Consider the following 12,360-nt stretch of genomic DNA (forward strand, 5'->3'; position numbering starts at 1 on the left):
GCACAGTGATAAATGCATAGGATGTGACTTAGTAGTACATAAGCTGATCTTTCTGTTCTTGTGTTTATTGGTTGTGTAACTACTTGGGACAAGATGTGTGGATGCGTGACCTCTCAGTGGATGTTTCCACAATAGTGCTTTCACTAAATTCCTTGTAAAGGTTTAGAAGAAGCATAGCTGATACCAATGATACATTCTATGTGCCCAACATTATTTTGAAGGCTTCATGTATGTTTAAGTTACTTAATCAGCAAAAAACAACTCTGAGGAAGAGAATACTATAACAAAGTCACCCATCTGTAAGTGATAGGGTGTGGTCAATTCCCAAAGACACCTGTGCAGGCCTGGAATGAGAGAAATGTGCAGCACCTGTTAGCTTCCACTCTCCCTTTTCAAAACACTGCTTTAAGTTGACAAGATCCTTTTATTCAAAGATGATCTTTGAAAATAATGTCTTAGTTAGGGTTTTATTGCCATGAAGAGACACTATGATCACGGCAACTTTTATAAAGGAAAACATTTAATCAAGGCTGGTTTACAGTTTCAGAGGTTCAGTCAATTATCATCAAGGTGGGAAACATGTTGGACTGCAGGCAGACTTGGTGCTGGAAAAGGAGCTGAGAGTCCTACATCTTGATCCAAAGGCAGAAGAAGGAGACTGTGTGCCACGATGGGCATACCTTGAGCATGTTTGACTTCAAAGCCCGCCTCTACATCGACACACTTCCTCCCACAAGGCCACACCTACTCCAATAAGGCCACATCTCCTAACAGTACCACTCCCAATGGCCAACCATTCCAATGGGGGCCATTCCTATTCAAACCACCACATACAATATAGTAAATGCAGGGTTTGTCTTTACTTGCACCTCATCTACAGCAGCCCCAAGGGACTTCCACGGACATGGGAGTTCCGAGGAGCTTCCTCGTTTGAAGATCACTGATTAAGACTGCTCCCTTCTCTCTGCTTACTCCTCTTCTTTCCTTTCTCTCCTAGTCCCACTTTACTCAACCTCTAGAAAATCAGCAGCTGGAAAATCAAAGAGCAGAATGTATTCCCAGGCTCCCTGTCGTGCTTCTACTTCAGCACACCCTCCACAGCTGTGTCTGTTCAGCCACTGGTGACATAACAGGCTGGAGACTCACCCGTTTTATCTGAGTTACAGAGGATTGTTTCCTTCTCAGCTCTCACGCCGGGACTGGGGCCATGTTTCATCCACATAGTGATGGTGAATTGGTCTGTCAGGTTCTTGGGCACGATCCCATCAGGGATCTTAGCACCCTGCCTGCCGTCAAACTTGAAGATCATCTCACTGCTGTCCACCAGGAGTCCCACAGTCCAGTTGGTAGCTGCACTAGGGGATGGTAAGAGGTCAATGATGCCTGAGGATGCTCCTGCAAGGGGAAGAGATGAAAGCATAGTGGTTATTGCTCAAGGTTGGTGGTGTGCCCATCTTCTGTCTTCTGTTTCTGTGTCAGAGTGGAGTTAGTGTACTTAGGTCTGTGCCTACTCCTGACCTACGTGGCTCAGGAAAGATTCCAATATCATTTGAGCCTCTGACTTGATCCTGTTCTGTTTAGATATACATTGGTATGCAAATAAAAACAATGCATACACCCAGGCAGGTACAATCAACTACTATACAAGGAAAAGGGTGAGAGGGGCCTCAAGAGTTGAGGGAATCATTGGGGCTTTTAGTAATTCATTCATGCACTCATCAATCAACTAACCTGCCAGTCATTTACTGAGCATTCACCCTATGCCATGACCCTTTCTGAGTTCTGGCTATATGAAGATGAATCGGATATTCATTGCTGTGAAGAATCTATGAGACAACATAGTATGATCAGAGTTAAGACTGAGGAAAATTCTAGGCCTTCATCTAGAGAGGTGTGTAAGCCACTTTGTATACACTACCTTTCCCTACAACCATTTGTTGAAACCAAATGGTACAGTGCTTGAGAACAGGGGCTCTGAGGTTGGCACCATTTGGATTTGACAGCTAACAGCTTGACTCAGCAGCTCTGTGACTGGGAACACATCGGTCTCTCTGACTGTGTTCCCTTCTTCGGTGTATGTGGGGACAGAATGAGATCATGCATTCAAGCTTGCAGCTACATGCTTGACACACGTTAAGTGCTCGCTTGGTGTGAGCTATAATTTTCTCATCACCATTATTGTGATTTTTTTTTTTTGCTATCACTATCATTCTAGACTAGAACAGGAGGGCTTATCTCCAAACAGCCAGGCTATATCTATAAGGGCAGATTAGCAGTTTGAGACAATCTCAGGGCAGCTTTTCAGAAGGTAGGTTGAGGCGAGAGGGAACAGCTGGCTTGCCAGGAAAGACTAGACTATTCCTCTGGGAGGACACCTTTGGGCCCTCATTTATTCTCTGAGCAGCATCCTTTCCATTAGGTTGAGAGCCTCTTGCTATGTTCAACTGGATTAGGGAATGCAAGTTTTGCCTGGGCTGTGCATAGGGACCTGACAGAACACTCATCAGTCATGTGAACATTGTGATGGTGATACAGAGAAGATGCTCTAAAGGATGGCGGGGAATGTGCACTGTCTGATGTTCATTGGGTCACTGGCCTTTGCCGTCTGCAGAGCAGAAAGTCATCTCACCTAGGGTTTGGATTTCAAGGTCAGCTGTCACAAAAAGTATCCTTCAGTGAAAACTCCTCAGGAAGGTGCCATATTGGAAACCAATATACTTCTTTATAATGTTCATCCTTGCCAGACTTTCCTTTGGCTTTGGAAAGGATCACCAGGCACATGATGTTCATTGGCTTGGAGTGAAAGACTATAATATATGGGGAAAATATGATTCCTTTGAGCACACATGCTCTGCTTAGCACTGCATTAAGTTCAGCCTGAAAGGGCCTCCAGAAGGTCCATCCTTCTGGTGGGGGATGCAGGCTCTCTAGTCATGATTCTCTATGGGAGGTGTGGGTAGAATTGATGGCATGAGTCACATGGGGATTTTCTAGGGATGTTGCCTGTTCTACACTTGACACATAATAGATACTCAGTTCCTATTTACAACTGCCCTTCCCCTTTTCCAGTGTCCTCTGCTAAGATGCTCTGTTAGAGGCTGGGAGATGACTTAATCAGTAAAGTGCCTGCCTCACACACATAAGGTCTCCAGAACACACCACACACACACACACACACACACACACACACACACACACCAAACAAACAAACAAACAAACAAACCAGGCACAGTGGTGCGTGTCTTAACCCCAGAACTAGGAGGGAATAGGTAGAGACAAACAGAAGCTACAAGCTCATTGTCTAGCCAGCTTAGCCAACCAATTAGCTTCAGGTTCAGCATGGGACCCTGACTCAAAAATTAAAGAGAGACACCTAATGTCTACTTCTGGCTTACACACACACACACACACACACACACACACACACACACACACATCTATATGCTCATGTATACACATGTACACTAATAAGTATATACACCACACATACACATAAAACAACTACATACAATACAGCAAACATATAGCAGAATAAAGGGGAAACGTAAGAAACGCAAGAAAGAAGGAAGAAATGACAGACAGCATGTGGACTCTGGCAATTCTCAGTGCTCAGGTGACCATCCTGCCTCTTATCCATGCCTCACAGTTCTTATCATAGCCAGTTATTGTCACCTCCCAATGCTCCTCCCCCCAGCATAGAACACATATCTGCAAAACAAGTTCACACTACCATTTTACGCTCCTTTGGCCGTACTCTCCATGCATATTGGTTAAAAAAAAAGACATCAAAGTGGTAGCAGGGAGAGATTAGTGGGATGTTCAAGAATGAGAGATTCTTGGGATATCAAAAAGTTTATTTTTTCAATCTCCTACAGAATCATATCACAACAGCTTCTTTTACTGATAATAGCATGAGATCTGGGATTTGTGCAGCATGAAGACAACCAGTGACTGAGGCATGCACTGTTGATTCTTGAAACCTGTAGTATCTGCAAAGATGCAGGCTGATCATTTAGAACCCCTGAGAAGATAATATCTAAGAACAGTGCAGAGGGATATATATGGTATCTTATGTCATCAATAGAACAGCCAAGGTGGCATACAGGAGGCCCAGAATGAGGCTTGGCAGGGCAGGGAACTATCATACAAGGCTCTCTCTATTGGTTAGGAGTCTTACTCTGCCTGGAGAATTCACACTTAATAATTTAATTAGTGGAGGAGTTAAGTAAAAAGTTTTCCCAAAACAGATTTGGAGAGAAGCACAGAGCAAGGACTAGTGTGACATAGTGAGTGAGACACGAAAGGTGTTTGGGAAGCAAACTGCTTGCAGAGTAACCTAACCTGGAACAGGGATGTTCTGTAGACAGAGCTGGAATCCACAGAACTTTATCTTCTATATACTTTTATTTTCTTACATCCCACGGATCTTTCTAGAGGACCCAGATTAGACACCAGACCAGAATTACTGAGCTACCTCACGTCGTCCTTTGATATATGGTTGTGTTGTGACTACCGCTAAGATTCTGGTTGACAGGTAAGAGATCCCAGGCTGAGGGAGCCCAGGCTTATAACCAGCCATTGGGTAGACTCATCGCTGGGGCTTTCCAGATCCAAAGCAGAAGATCCTTACAGAAGTCCCCCTCAGAGAACTGAAACATGATTTTCTAACTTTTTGTGTATTTATCAAATGTGGAAACTGAAGACCAGAGAAGAAAATGACTAGACCAGGGTTGTACCACCATGTGACTAATTAGAGACAGGTGCAGCTGTGACATAAGATGATCCAATAACCAGTCAGCTGAGATGACCACCCCAGTCCTATGGGATACCTCTTCATACATGTGTCTGTTCCCAGAGAGGCACATTGAGGCCACCCAAGCAGAGCTCCAGTGTCTTCTGTGTAGGGAAATGACAGTCCCTCTCTCTTGTCCTGCAGATGTTGCTACTGGAGAACATGATACACTTAACAAGATGGTATAGACTTTCACAGACTTGACAGATCAAATGTGTTTCTTGCTACACTTAAACAATCTGAGGAAGAGTCACTTCCACCCAAAGTTCTTTCATCTCTTCTTCTCTAAGGAACCCATGGGAAAGTTGTGGGAAAACACAGCGTGCCACTTGTAGACACGGTACGGCAGCATTTGCACATCTAATTATGCTTAGGCTGCTTCTTTGGAGTTCTCCTGGACAGTCCCTGGAGCCACTGGATGCGAAGAATTCACGTTCTTCTGGTACATTGCAGATGCTGCCTCCCAGTGCTAGGCACTCCAAACTAGCAACAATATTTGATTTCAAGTCCCTGGGCTCTATTAGGGTGGAGATGCTGAGCAGCAAATAGATACAGGACAGAATGAGAGAGCTTTATGGGCACAGGAGAATGTAGAAGGTCAAATGGTACATGGAGTGGTGGTCACTTAGGTCTTTATCCTGCTGTGCATGGCCATGTATGGATAGGCAGTGTCCCCTAGCATTCCAAAGAGGAACTGTGGCAGAAGTGATGTGCACAGAGCCTCCAGAGGCTGGTGGCATAGGAGGGGTGGAGATCAGTGGGAGAATCTTGAGAGAAGAATTAAGATCAAGCCTCATTCTATGGTATTCTCAGAGAGACGTGTGGTGTGCAATAAGCAGAAGGATGAACTAATTCCATATTATCTCAATAAATGTGTGTGCAATATCCAAGCCATGCTAAGCACTGCCATGAGAGCATAATTTTTAATCACATGAAAATGGTCCCACTTTTAGGGACCCAGTACGTCTTTTAATTCTCCTGAGGGAACAGTTAAATAGGTAGAAGAGTTCTGAGTAGAGAGTCTAGGCAGAATTCAGAAGGGCCCTCTTCAAGTGCCTCGTGGACCACTGGGCCTAGGTGCTAGAAGAATGTATGTATGCATGACATACATACATCTCTGACCCATGATATCAACTTGACCACAAGTCCTGATCTGACCAGAGAAACAGGAATGTAAGTGACATGTGTCATATTAGGAAAGAAGTCTTAAGTTCACAGTTCACAATGAATCTTTCCCATCTTTCCTGGAATGATCAGTATTCTAGATAAAGGCTACTCCATTAGCTAGGGTCTTGTCCAATCCAAGAAGGACATGTGGTAGGAATGATAAATCTTTGTTATTTTAAGCCAATGATATTGTGAGGTCATTTGTTACTGCAGCATAACCTGCCTGACCTGATGAATCATAGAAGCAAACGATTTAGGTAACTATGGTTTCCACTTCCCATCTACATGCTTGAGATCTGAAGGCCTTGAAAACAAGAACTTGGATTCTACGTAAGACAAGCTGGGCTTTGGTTGACAGACTCCTGAAGTGGGACCAGGGACACCTACTTAGTTTCTGACCATCTTGGGAAACACCACTATAGGCAAAAGCCTTCTCTGAAAGAAAGACAGTGGTATGGAAGTTGCATAAGTGGCCTCCAACCAATCAGGAAGGAGAGAGAGAGAGAGAGAGAGAGAGAGAGAGAGAGAGAGAGAGAGAGATATTGATTGATTGATTCACTGCTGATGCCATCATGGGGGAAAAACTGTGGAGTAAAGCTTTGAGAAGACTAAGGACCCCTACTTTCACCCAGGGAACACTACCCATGATGACCTTGATGATTTGTGGGACTCTGAGGGCATCAGAGACTCTGATAGTAATTCTTTGGGCAAGCTCTGCTAGGCTGAAAGCTATCATAGAAAATCTTAGATTCTCATACTTCCAAAATGCTGCATTGTAACTCCTGTCTGTCTTCCTAGGAAAGCAAATAGTTAGGTGATTTTTTTTTTGGTATGGATGGTTCTATATCATTTTAAGAGTTACACAGCACTTATACAAACAAAAATATTTGTTGAACTAATTAATGTGTGAATGAATTCCCCAGCTCATCAGTATATAAACCTGAAGAAGAGCATAGGGTTGGGTTATCCACTCTGCTTGGAAAGCACTTGATTTTAATAGCATGCTTATACACCGTGGCCTTTCCTTCAGCAGGACCTATCCTGGGAACTCTTGACTTACAAACAAAACAGCTGCCCTTGACATTGTGTTCAGGAAGTAGTGGCCAGCTGCCAGGATCCCTATGATCCCCTCAGCACAGCTTGGCCTCTGTGTTACAAAGGGCTTATGCACCACAAAGTACTTTTCTATTTCATATAATACGTAGTGACATAGGGTCAAGGAAGGGAACCTTTTCTTGGGCTGTCATTAATGTCAAATTTGATTTGGCTGAGAGGTCTCCCTGAGGGCTTCTTCTTGCATTTTATCCTCAGTACAGTGCTGTGACTTTTCACATCTGGAAAGTCTGGTCCTAAGACAAGATTGTTACCTGAATTCCTGAAGTTGGAAAAGGTAATGGGCACTTGGCCACCTCTTCTAAGAAGAGATGTGGAGTCTGGAAAATGGATCAGCTTATGCTGTATCTGGTATATAATCTGGAAAAGACATAGGTCCGGGGGCTCCATTATATTATTCCAAGGCAGAAAGGAAGCATCTCTATGCTTAAATCTCAGGAAGCAAACTGTCCGCCAAGCAGTATTTCTTCAGGTCTGTCTCCTGTGCTGCCATGTTTGCTCGGATGCCTTCTGACATCAGCCAGCATCAGCTACAGCCCTCTTTCCCCTAAGTGGGATTCACTCCCTCAGTGCTTGGGAAGCCAGTCTGGCTGGGACCCTGTTTGACCACCCTAACACAGAGGATGCTGCAGAGCTCCCGCTCCCACAGAAGCAACATGAAACTTGACCTAACTGAGCAAGGGAGCAGATGGACTGGTGACTGCAGGGAGGGGCTTGGGACAAGGGAGCAGATGGACTGGTGACTGCGGGGAGGGGCTTGGGACAAGGGAGCAGATGGAGTAGTGACTGAGGGGAAGGGCTTGGGAGAGAAAAGCAAAGGCTTGGGGATGAGAAGAAGCAAGGAAAGGGACAAAAGGACCAGCACAAAGGGAGCCATAGTGCTGGAACTGTAGGTTAAGGCAGATCCCAAGAACTGAGAGGAGGCTGGAAGGTGGTGTTGCCCAGGGAACTGCCAATGATGTCCCATAAATGTACCCTTGCTCCTGGGTTTCTGGTTGAGGGTGTGGCCTGTTCATCAAGTTAAGACACTGGTGCTGGTACTTTAGAGATCCCTTCTCTCTTCCTTCCCACCACTTAACACTTATCACATCTTGCTGATTTTGCCTCTTAACTGTCCTAAATTCATCCCTACAGCCACTCCCCTGGTTCAGAACTCATTATCTGTTGCTTAGACTACGGTAATAACATTCCAATTGCTCTCCTTGTTTCCCTTTAAAGTTAATCAAGATTTGTAGAATGAAAAAATGCGTGAATGCCGAGTTTAAAGTGTCACAGCAGCTTCCTGGTTGGGAAACACAGGAAGAAACCCGCGTACTATCTACTGAAAACACTGACATCTGTCGACCGGAGCCATGATGCTCACAGGAGTCAGACAGTACCACACAGCCTGTGTGTTGGGCATGAACCAGCCCCTACCTTTTCCTTAGATGCTAGGGGCGCTGACTTCTGATGTTCCACCCTTTGCTTCTGCCCTGCTTTGCAGTACTCTACCCCAGGAAAATCATAAGTACGGCTTCTGACATGAGACCTGACTCATCTGTCCACCTTGGTTACTGGGCAGGGATCCCATAAGAGTGGTAGGCAGTGCTACTGGGAAGGTGGCTAGAGAGAAGCGGGCTTGTTTCATTCAAAGGGCAGCTCCTAGAAGCAGATGAAGCACACCTGGGGAAGCTGTCTTCCTCAGCTGAGTTAGCCCGTGAGGCTGGCAGTCCAGATGGAGTGAGCAGTTAGCACGCCACATGCAATTTGCCGTTGCTGTTTCTTCTCTTAAAACACTCTTTGCATCTTCTCTACCTCCCATCTTTCTCCAGCAACATTGAAAATCAAGTCACAGCATGTGCCCTTGGGCCCTCTGATCTTTAGCAAACAGATTCATCATTTCCTTCTAACCCAGAGTTCTGGGAAATGACTAACCCATAGAGGCCATGTGAGGTTGAGTTTACTGACACTCCAGGTACAGGGAGAATGAAAAGGGATATTAATTCCAAGTAAGATGTCACCTTAGATGGCTTCTGTGAACCAAATAGAGGAAAGGACAGGATTTGAGCAGTCTATGAGCATTGTAAGTCCCTAATATCATCTAGTGAAATAGTTGTTCGAAGCACCATTACCCGCCAATCTGCTGAATTGTTTCAGAAGGGCAGGCATCCCCACAGATCTTCTGCCAAATCCTGGTGATATGATGAACAGAATATGCTGATTACTAGGGGTTTATTTTGGTTCTAAAATTTTCACTTGGTTCTTTGGGTGAGAAAAATGTAAAAAAATTATTCCAAAGATAATATAGGAGGCCCTCATGAAGTAATACAACTAAAGTATATACTGAGGTGCCTCACTTTCCTCTAGAAGAGGCATGGTTACAGCCAAATGCAGCCCGCTGCGGGAAGAAGTCTTTTCCTCAGCTCCCACAGTGAAGCTGAGGGAGAGCTGCATGCAAGTCCGTGGATACTCCTGTAGATAAAAAAGGAAAAGTACTGCATGTCCAAGAGAGGTGAAGAGGTCCGCCAACACAGTAGCAGTCAGCTACTAAAGCATGGACACTGGTCCCACTGCACAGGACACTTAGCTTCTCCTTCACAGGCTCACTGGAGAGCTACCAGTCAGCTCTAGGAGCCAGGCTGGCCTTGATAAATTCTCAACCAATGAGCCTACCTTTCAGCCCACCTTTGATCTAAGCCTGTTTTCAAAGTCAATCTTGGATATTTCCTGTCTGTGCAAACTTCAATGATGGTCACACTTTGAGGCTCCAAGTTTCCATCTTTAAAGCTAGGTGGATATATTTTCTTTTTGGTATACACGTGAACACTAGGTGGAGCATCCCATTTGGAGTGTCACAGGATGCACACAGTGGGTATTCAAGAAAAGCCTCTTCCGAGCCATCCTCTATGGAATCCTGTAATCAACTCCATTTCCTACCAGTAATTCCTGGCCTTTCTTCTTTCTTGCAGCCCACTCTCCCTCTTCATTAATGATTCCTTCTTCATTTCCTTCTCACTTTCACGTGTGAATATCTTCATTCTCCCACCCACCTCCATTCTGTCTGAAGCTGTTCTGCTATGGACAGCTGGGCTCAGCTTCCCAGGCCTGTACCCTGAGCAGTTGTTTAGCTGCAGGCCCTTGGTTTAGTGGTTCGTTCACTGTTGCTATATTAAAATTCTTAACCATTTCATTTGCACCGGGTCTTGGAAATCAAGTGGCTGCTTGGTGGAGATGAGTCAATCCCTTTTGCAGGTTGCCTGACATCATTTTTCATAACGGACCTAGGCAGGCAGCTCTCCATAACCTCACCTGCTGGAAAGACCTTGAGTGTCACTTGGCTCTGTGCTGGAAACTTTTAACCGATATTTCCCATTCAATCTTACCAGTGAAGAATGGAAGCTCTGTCAAACTACTTGCCTAAAGCCAAACCACTGACAGACAGACTCTGAACCAGTTGTATCTGAGGCCAAAAAGCTGAGTCTTCTCATCTTTCTGCCCTATGCAAATATCCATTCAGGAGGACTGAGGCAGGTGGGAAGGCTGGCCTTTTTGCTATAATTAGATAAACTTCATTTGCATGTATCACTTGAAAGCTATTAATTGAACAAAGTCTCAAAGGAAAAGCTTACCACATAATTTCTGAAGGGATTTCTCAGAGTAGGTCTCGCGGTCACAGCCCTTGCCGATGTAATTAGTCTGCAGCTCTGCAGTGACCTGGAGGGAGGACACAGCTCCATCGCACGTCTCCAGGTGGATGCTGGGAAACAAGGGCATACTCCCTGAGCCAGGCTGGTACTCAATCCTTTTGGTCCAATCTGAATAAACAAGAAGATTAAATCATTTACAGCCAGCCCTGCTAGACCACTTGTTTTGAAAAGGTGAATTCGTTCCAATAAATCATTTGTTTCAACAAATAGATTAGTGAACAGTTTGAGGATAATGGGAATTTTACATTTGCAGGATTAAAGCTCCCACCTCCCTCACTTTAAAAAACAAAACAAAAAAACAAAACCAGGTGAACCAGAAGGCTGGATGCAGCCTCATTGAGTGAGCCATAGAAGATTATACAGAACACAGATACATATACACCTTGGTCATCTACCTGATTCTCAGTTTACTACATATTGTGGGGGAAACAGAGTGAGCCACAGCACCCAGAAATATCAGTGAGACACCAGAAAAAGTAGAAAGAAAACCATTATCATATCTCATAGGAGTATTTCAAAGACTAAATCACTTGACCCTGAAAGATGCCTGGAACACTTGAAGCCTGTGTGACACTGTGGAATGCTGGGAGCTGAGGCTGGGATGGCAAGTGGGACCAGTGGTGTGGACGGGAGGATGATGCCAATGCTCTCTCTCTTTTCCTTTTATGTCCACTACCAGAGACATTTTAGAGAGCTCGGTCTTTCCCCATCCCCTGCCATTTTATCTTGTATGAAGATTTTGGGGAACACATGTGTCTTCCTTCAAAATAAAAGGTATCATGGTCCTCCCTTCACGGTATATGTGAACTGACAGAGGAGAACGTAGGGACTCTTAAACATTCAAAACTGCGACTCAAGAATGGCTGATCGTTCTGTCACTGCTTTTCAGTGGAAAAATAATTGTGAGGTGACAAAGCATTGAAGAGAAGCAAAAATCACAATCAAAATGGCAGCACAGAAGAACAGAGCAATCAAGGGGAGCAAACGCTGGGTTCGTGTGGGAATTGATTGATAGATAATAGCAGCAATCGAACTTCAGGGCCACTTAGATAAGACAAAGCCAGCTCCCAAAGACCGATAATTCATGGTCCCTGAAAACAGGCACAATTCCACGCTGTAAGGATACATCTGAGAGGCTGTGCAACCACTCCCCAGCACACTTAAAGGTAGAAGGGTGAGTGGAGTCAGTGAAAGAAGTAAACGTGGGTGCTGAGTTGACAAGTCCCAAGTGTTTGTCATATGGAGCATCGTTAGACACTCCAACTAGAAATGGAGATCTATGAAATGCCTGACCTCACCTGTGAGAGCATTGGGAATTCCTGTATTTGTGGGACTTTCTGTCAGTGTGCAGTCACGAGACATATGAGTCCCTAGTGGGACACTGGCGTCCATCAAAGAGATACATTTAGAAAGCTGGCCCTAAGGACCAGCCAGGTGGCTGACTTGACTAAGCAGCTATTTTGTTTGGGGTTCCTAGGTGCCATGTCCTGCTGTGAGCACCATGGATGCAGCAGTGAAGAGGTCAGGAGAGAGAGAGAGAAAGCGAGAGAGAGACAGAGAGAGAGAGAGAGAGAGAGAGAGAGAGAGAGAGAGAGAGAGAGA

At 44.9% G+C, this 12,360-nt stretch overlaps 1 protein-coding gene across 1 annotated transcript in view; it reads right to left on the reverse strand.

The window, feature by feature from the left end:
• Nucleotides 1-12,360, reverse strand: part of Clstn2 (calsyntenin 2) — a 598,183-nt gene that overhangs the window by 90,947 nt on the left and 494,876 nt on the right. Inside the window, exons 6-7 of the mRNA XM_028758966.1 lie at nucleotides 10,681-10,866; nucleotides 1,147-1,395 (exon numbers count right to left, since the gene is read on the reverse strand). Of these exons, the coding sequence (XP_028614799.1) occupies nucleotides 1,147-1,395; nucleotides 10,681-10,866 (435 nt within the window). The remainder of the gene's footprint in view (nucleotides 1-1,146; nucleotides 1,396-10,680; nucleotides 10,867-12,360) is intronic.

This window comes from Grammomys surdaster, unplaced genomic scaffold, assembly GCF_004785775.1.
Source record: "Grammomys surdaster isolate TR1022 unplaced genomic scaffold, NIH_TR_1.0 126248, whole genome shotgun sequence".
Taxonomy (NCBI): Eukaryota; Metazoa; Chordata; class Mammalia; order Rodentia; family Muridae; genus Grammomys; species Grammomys surdaster.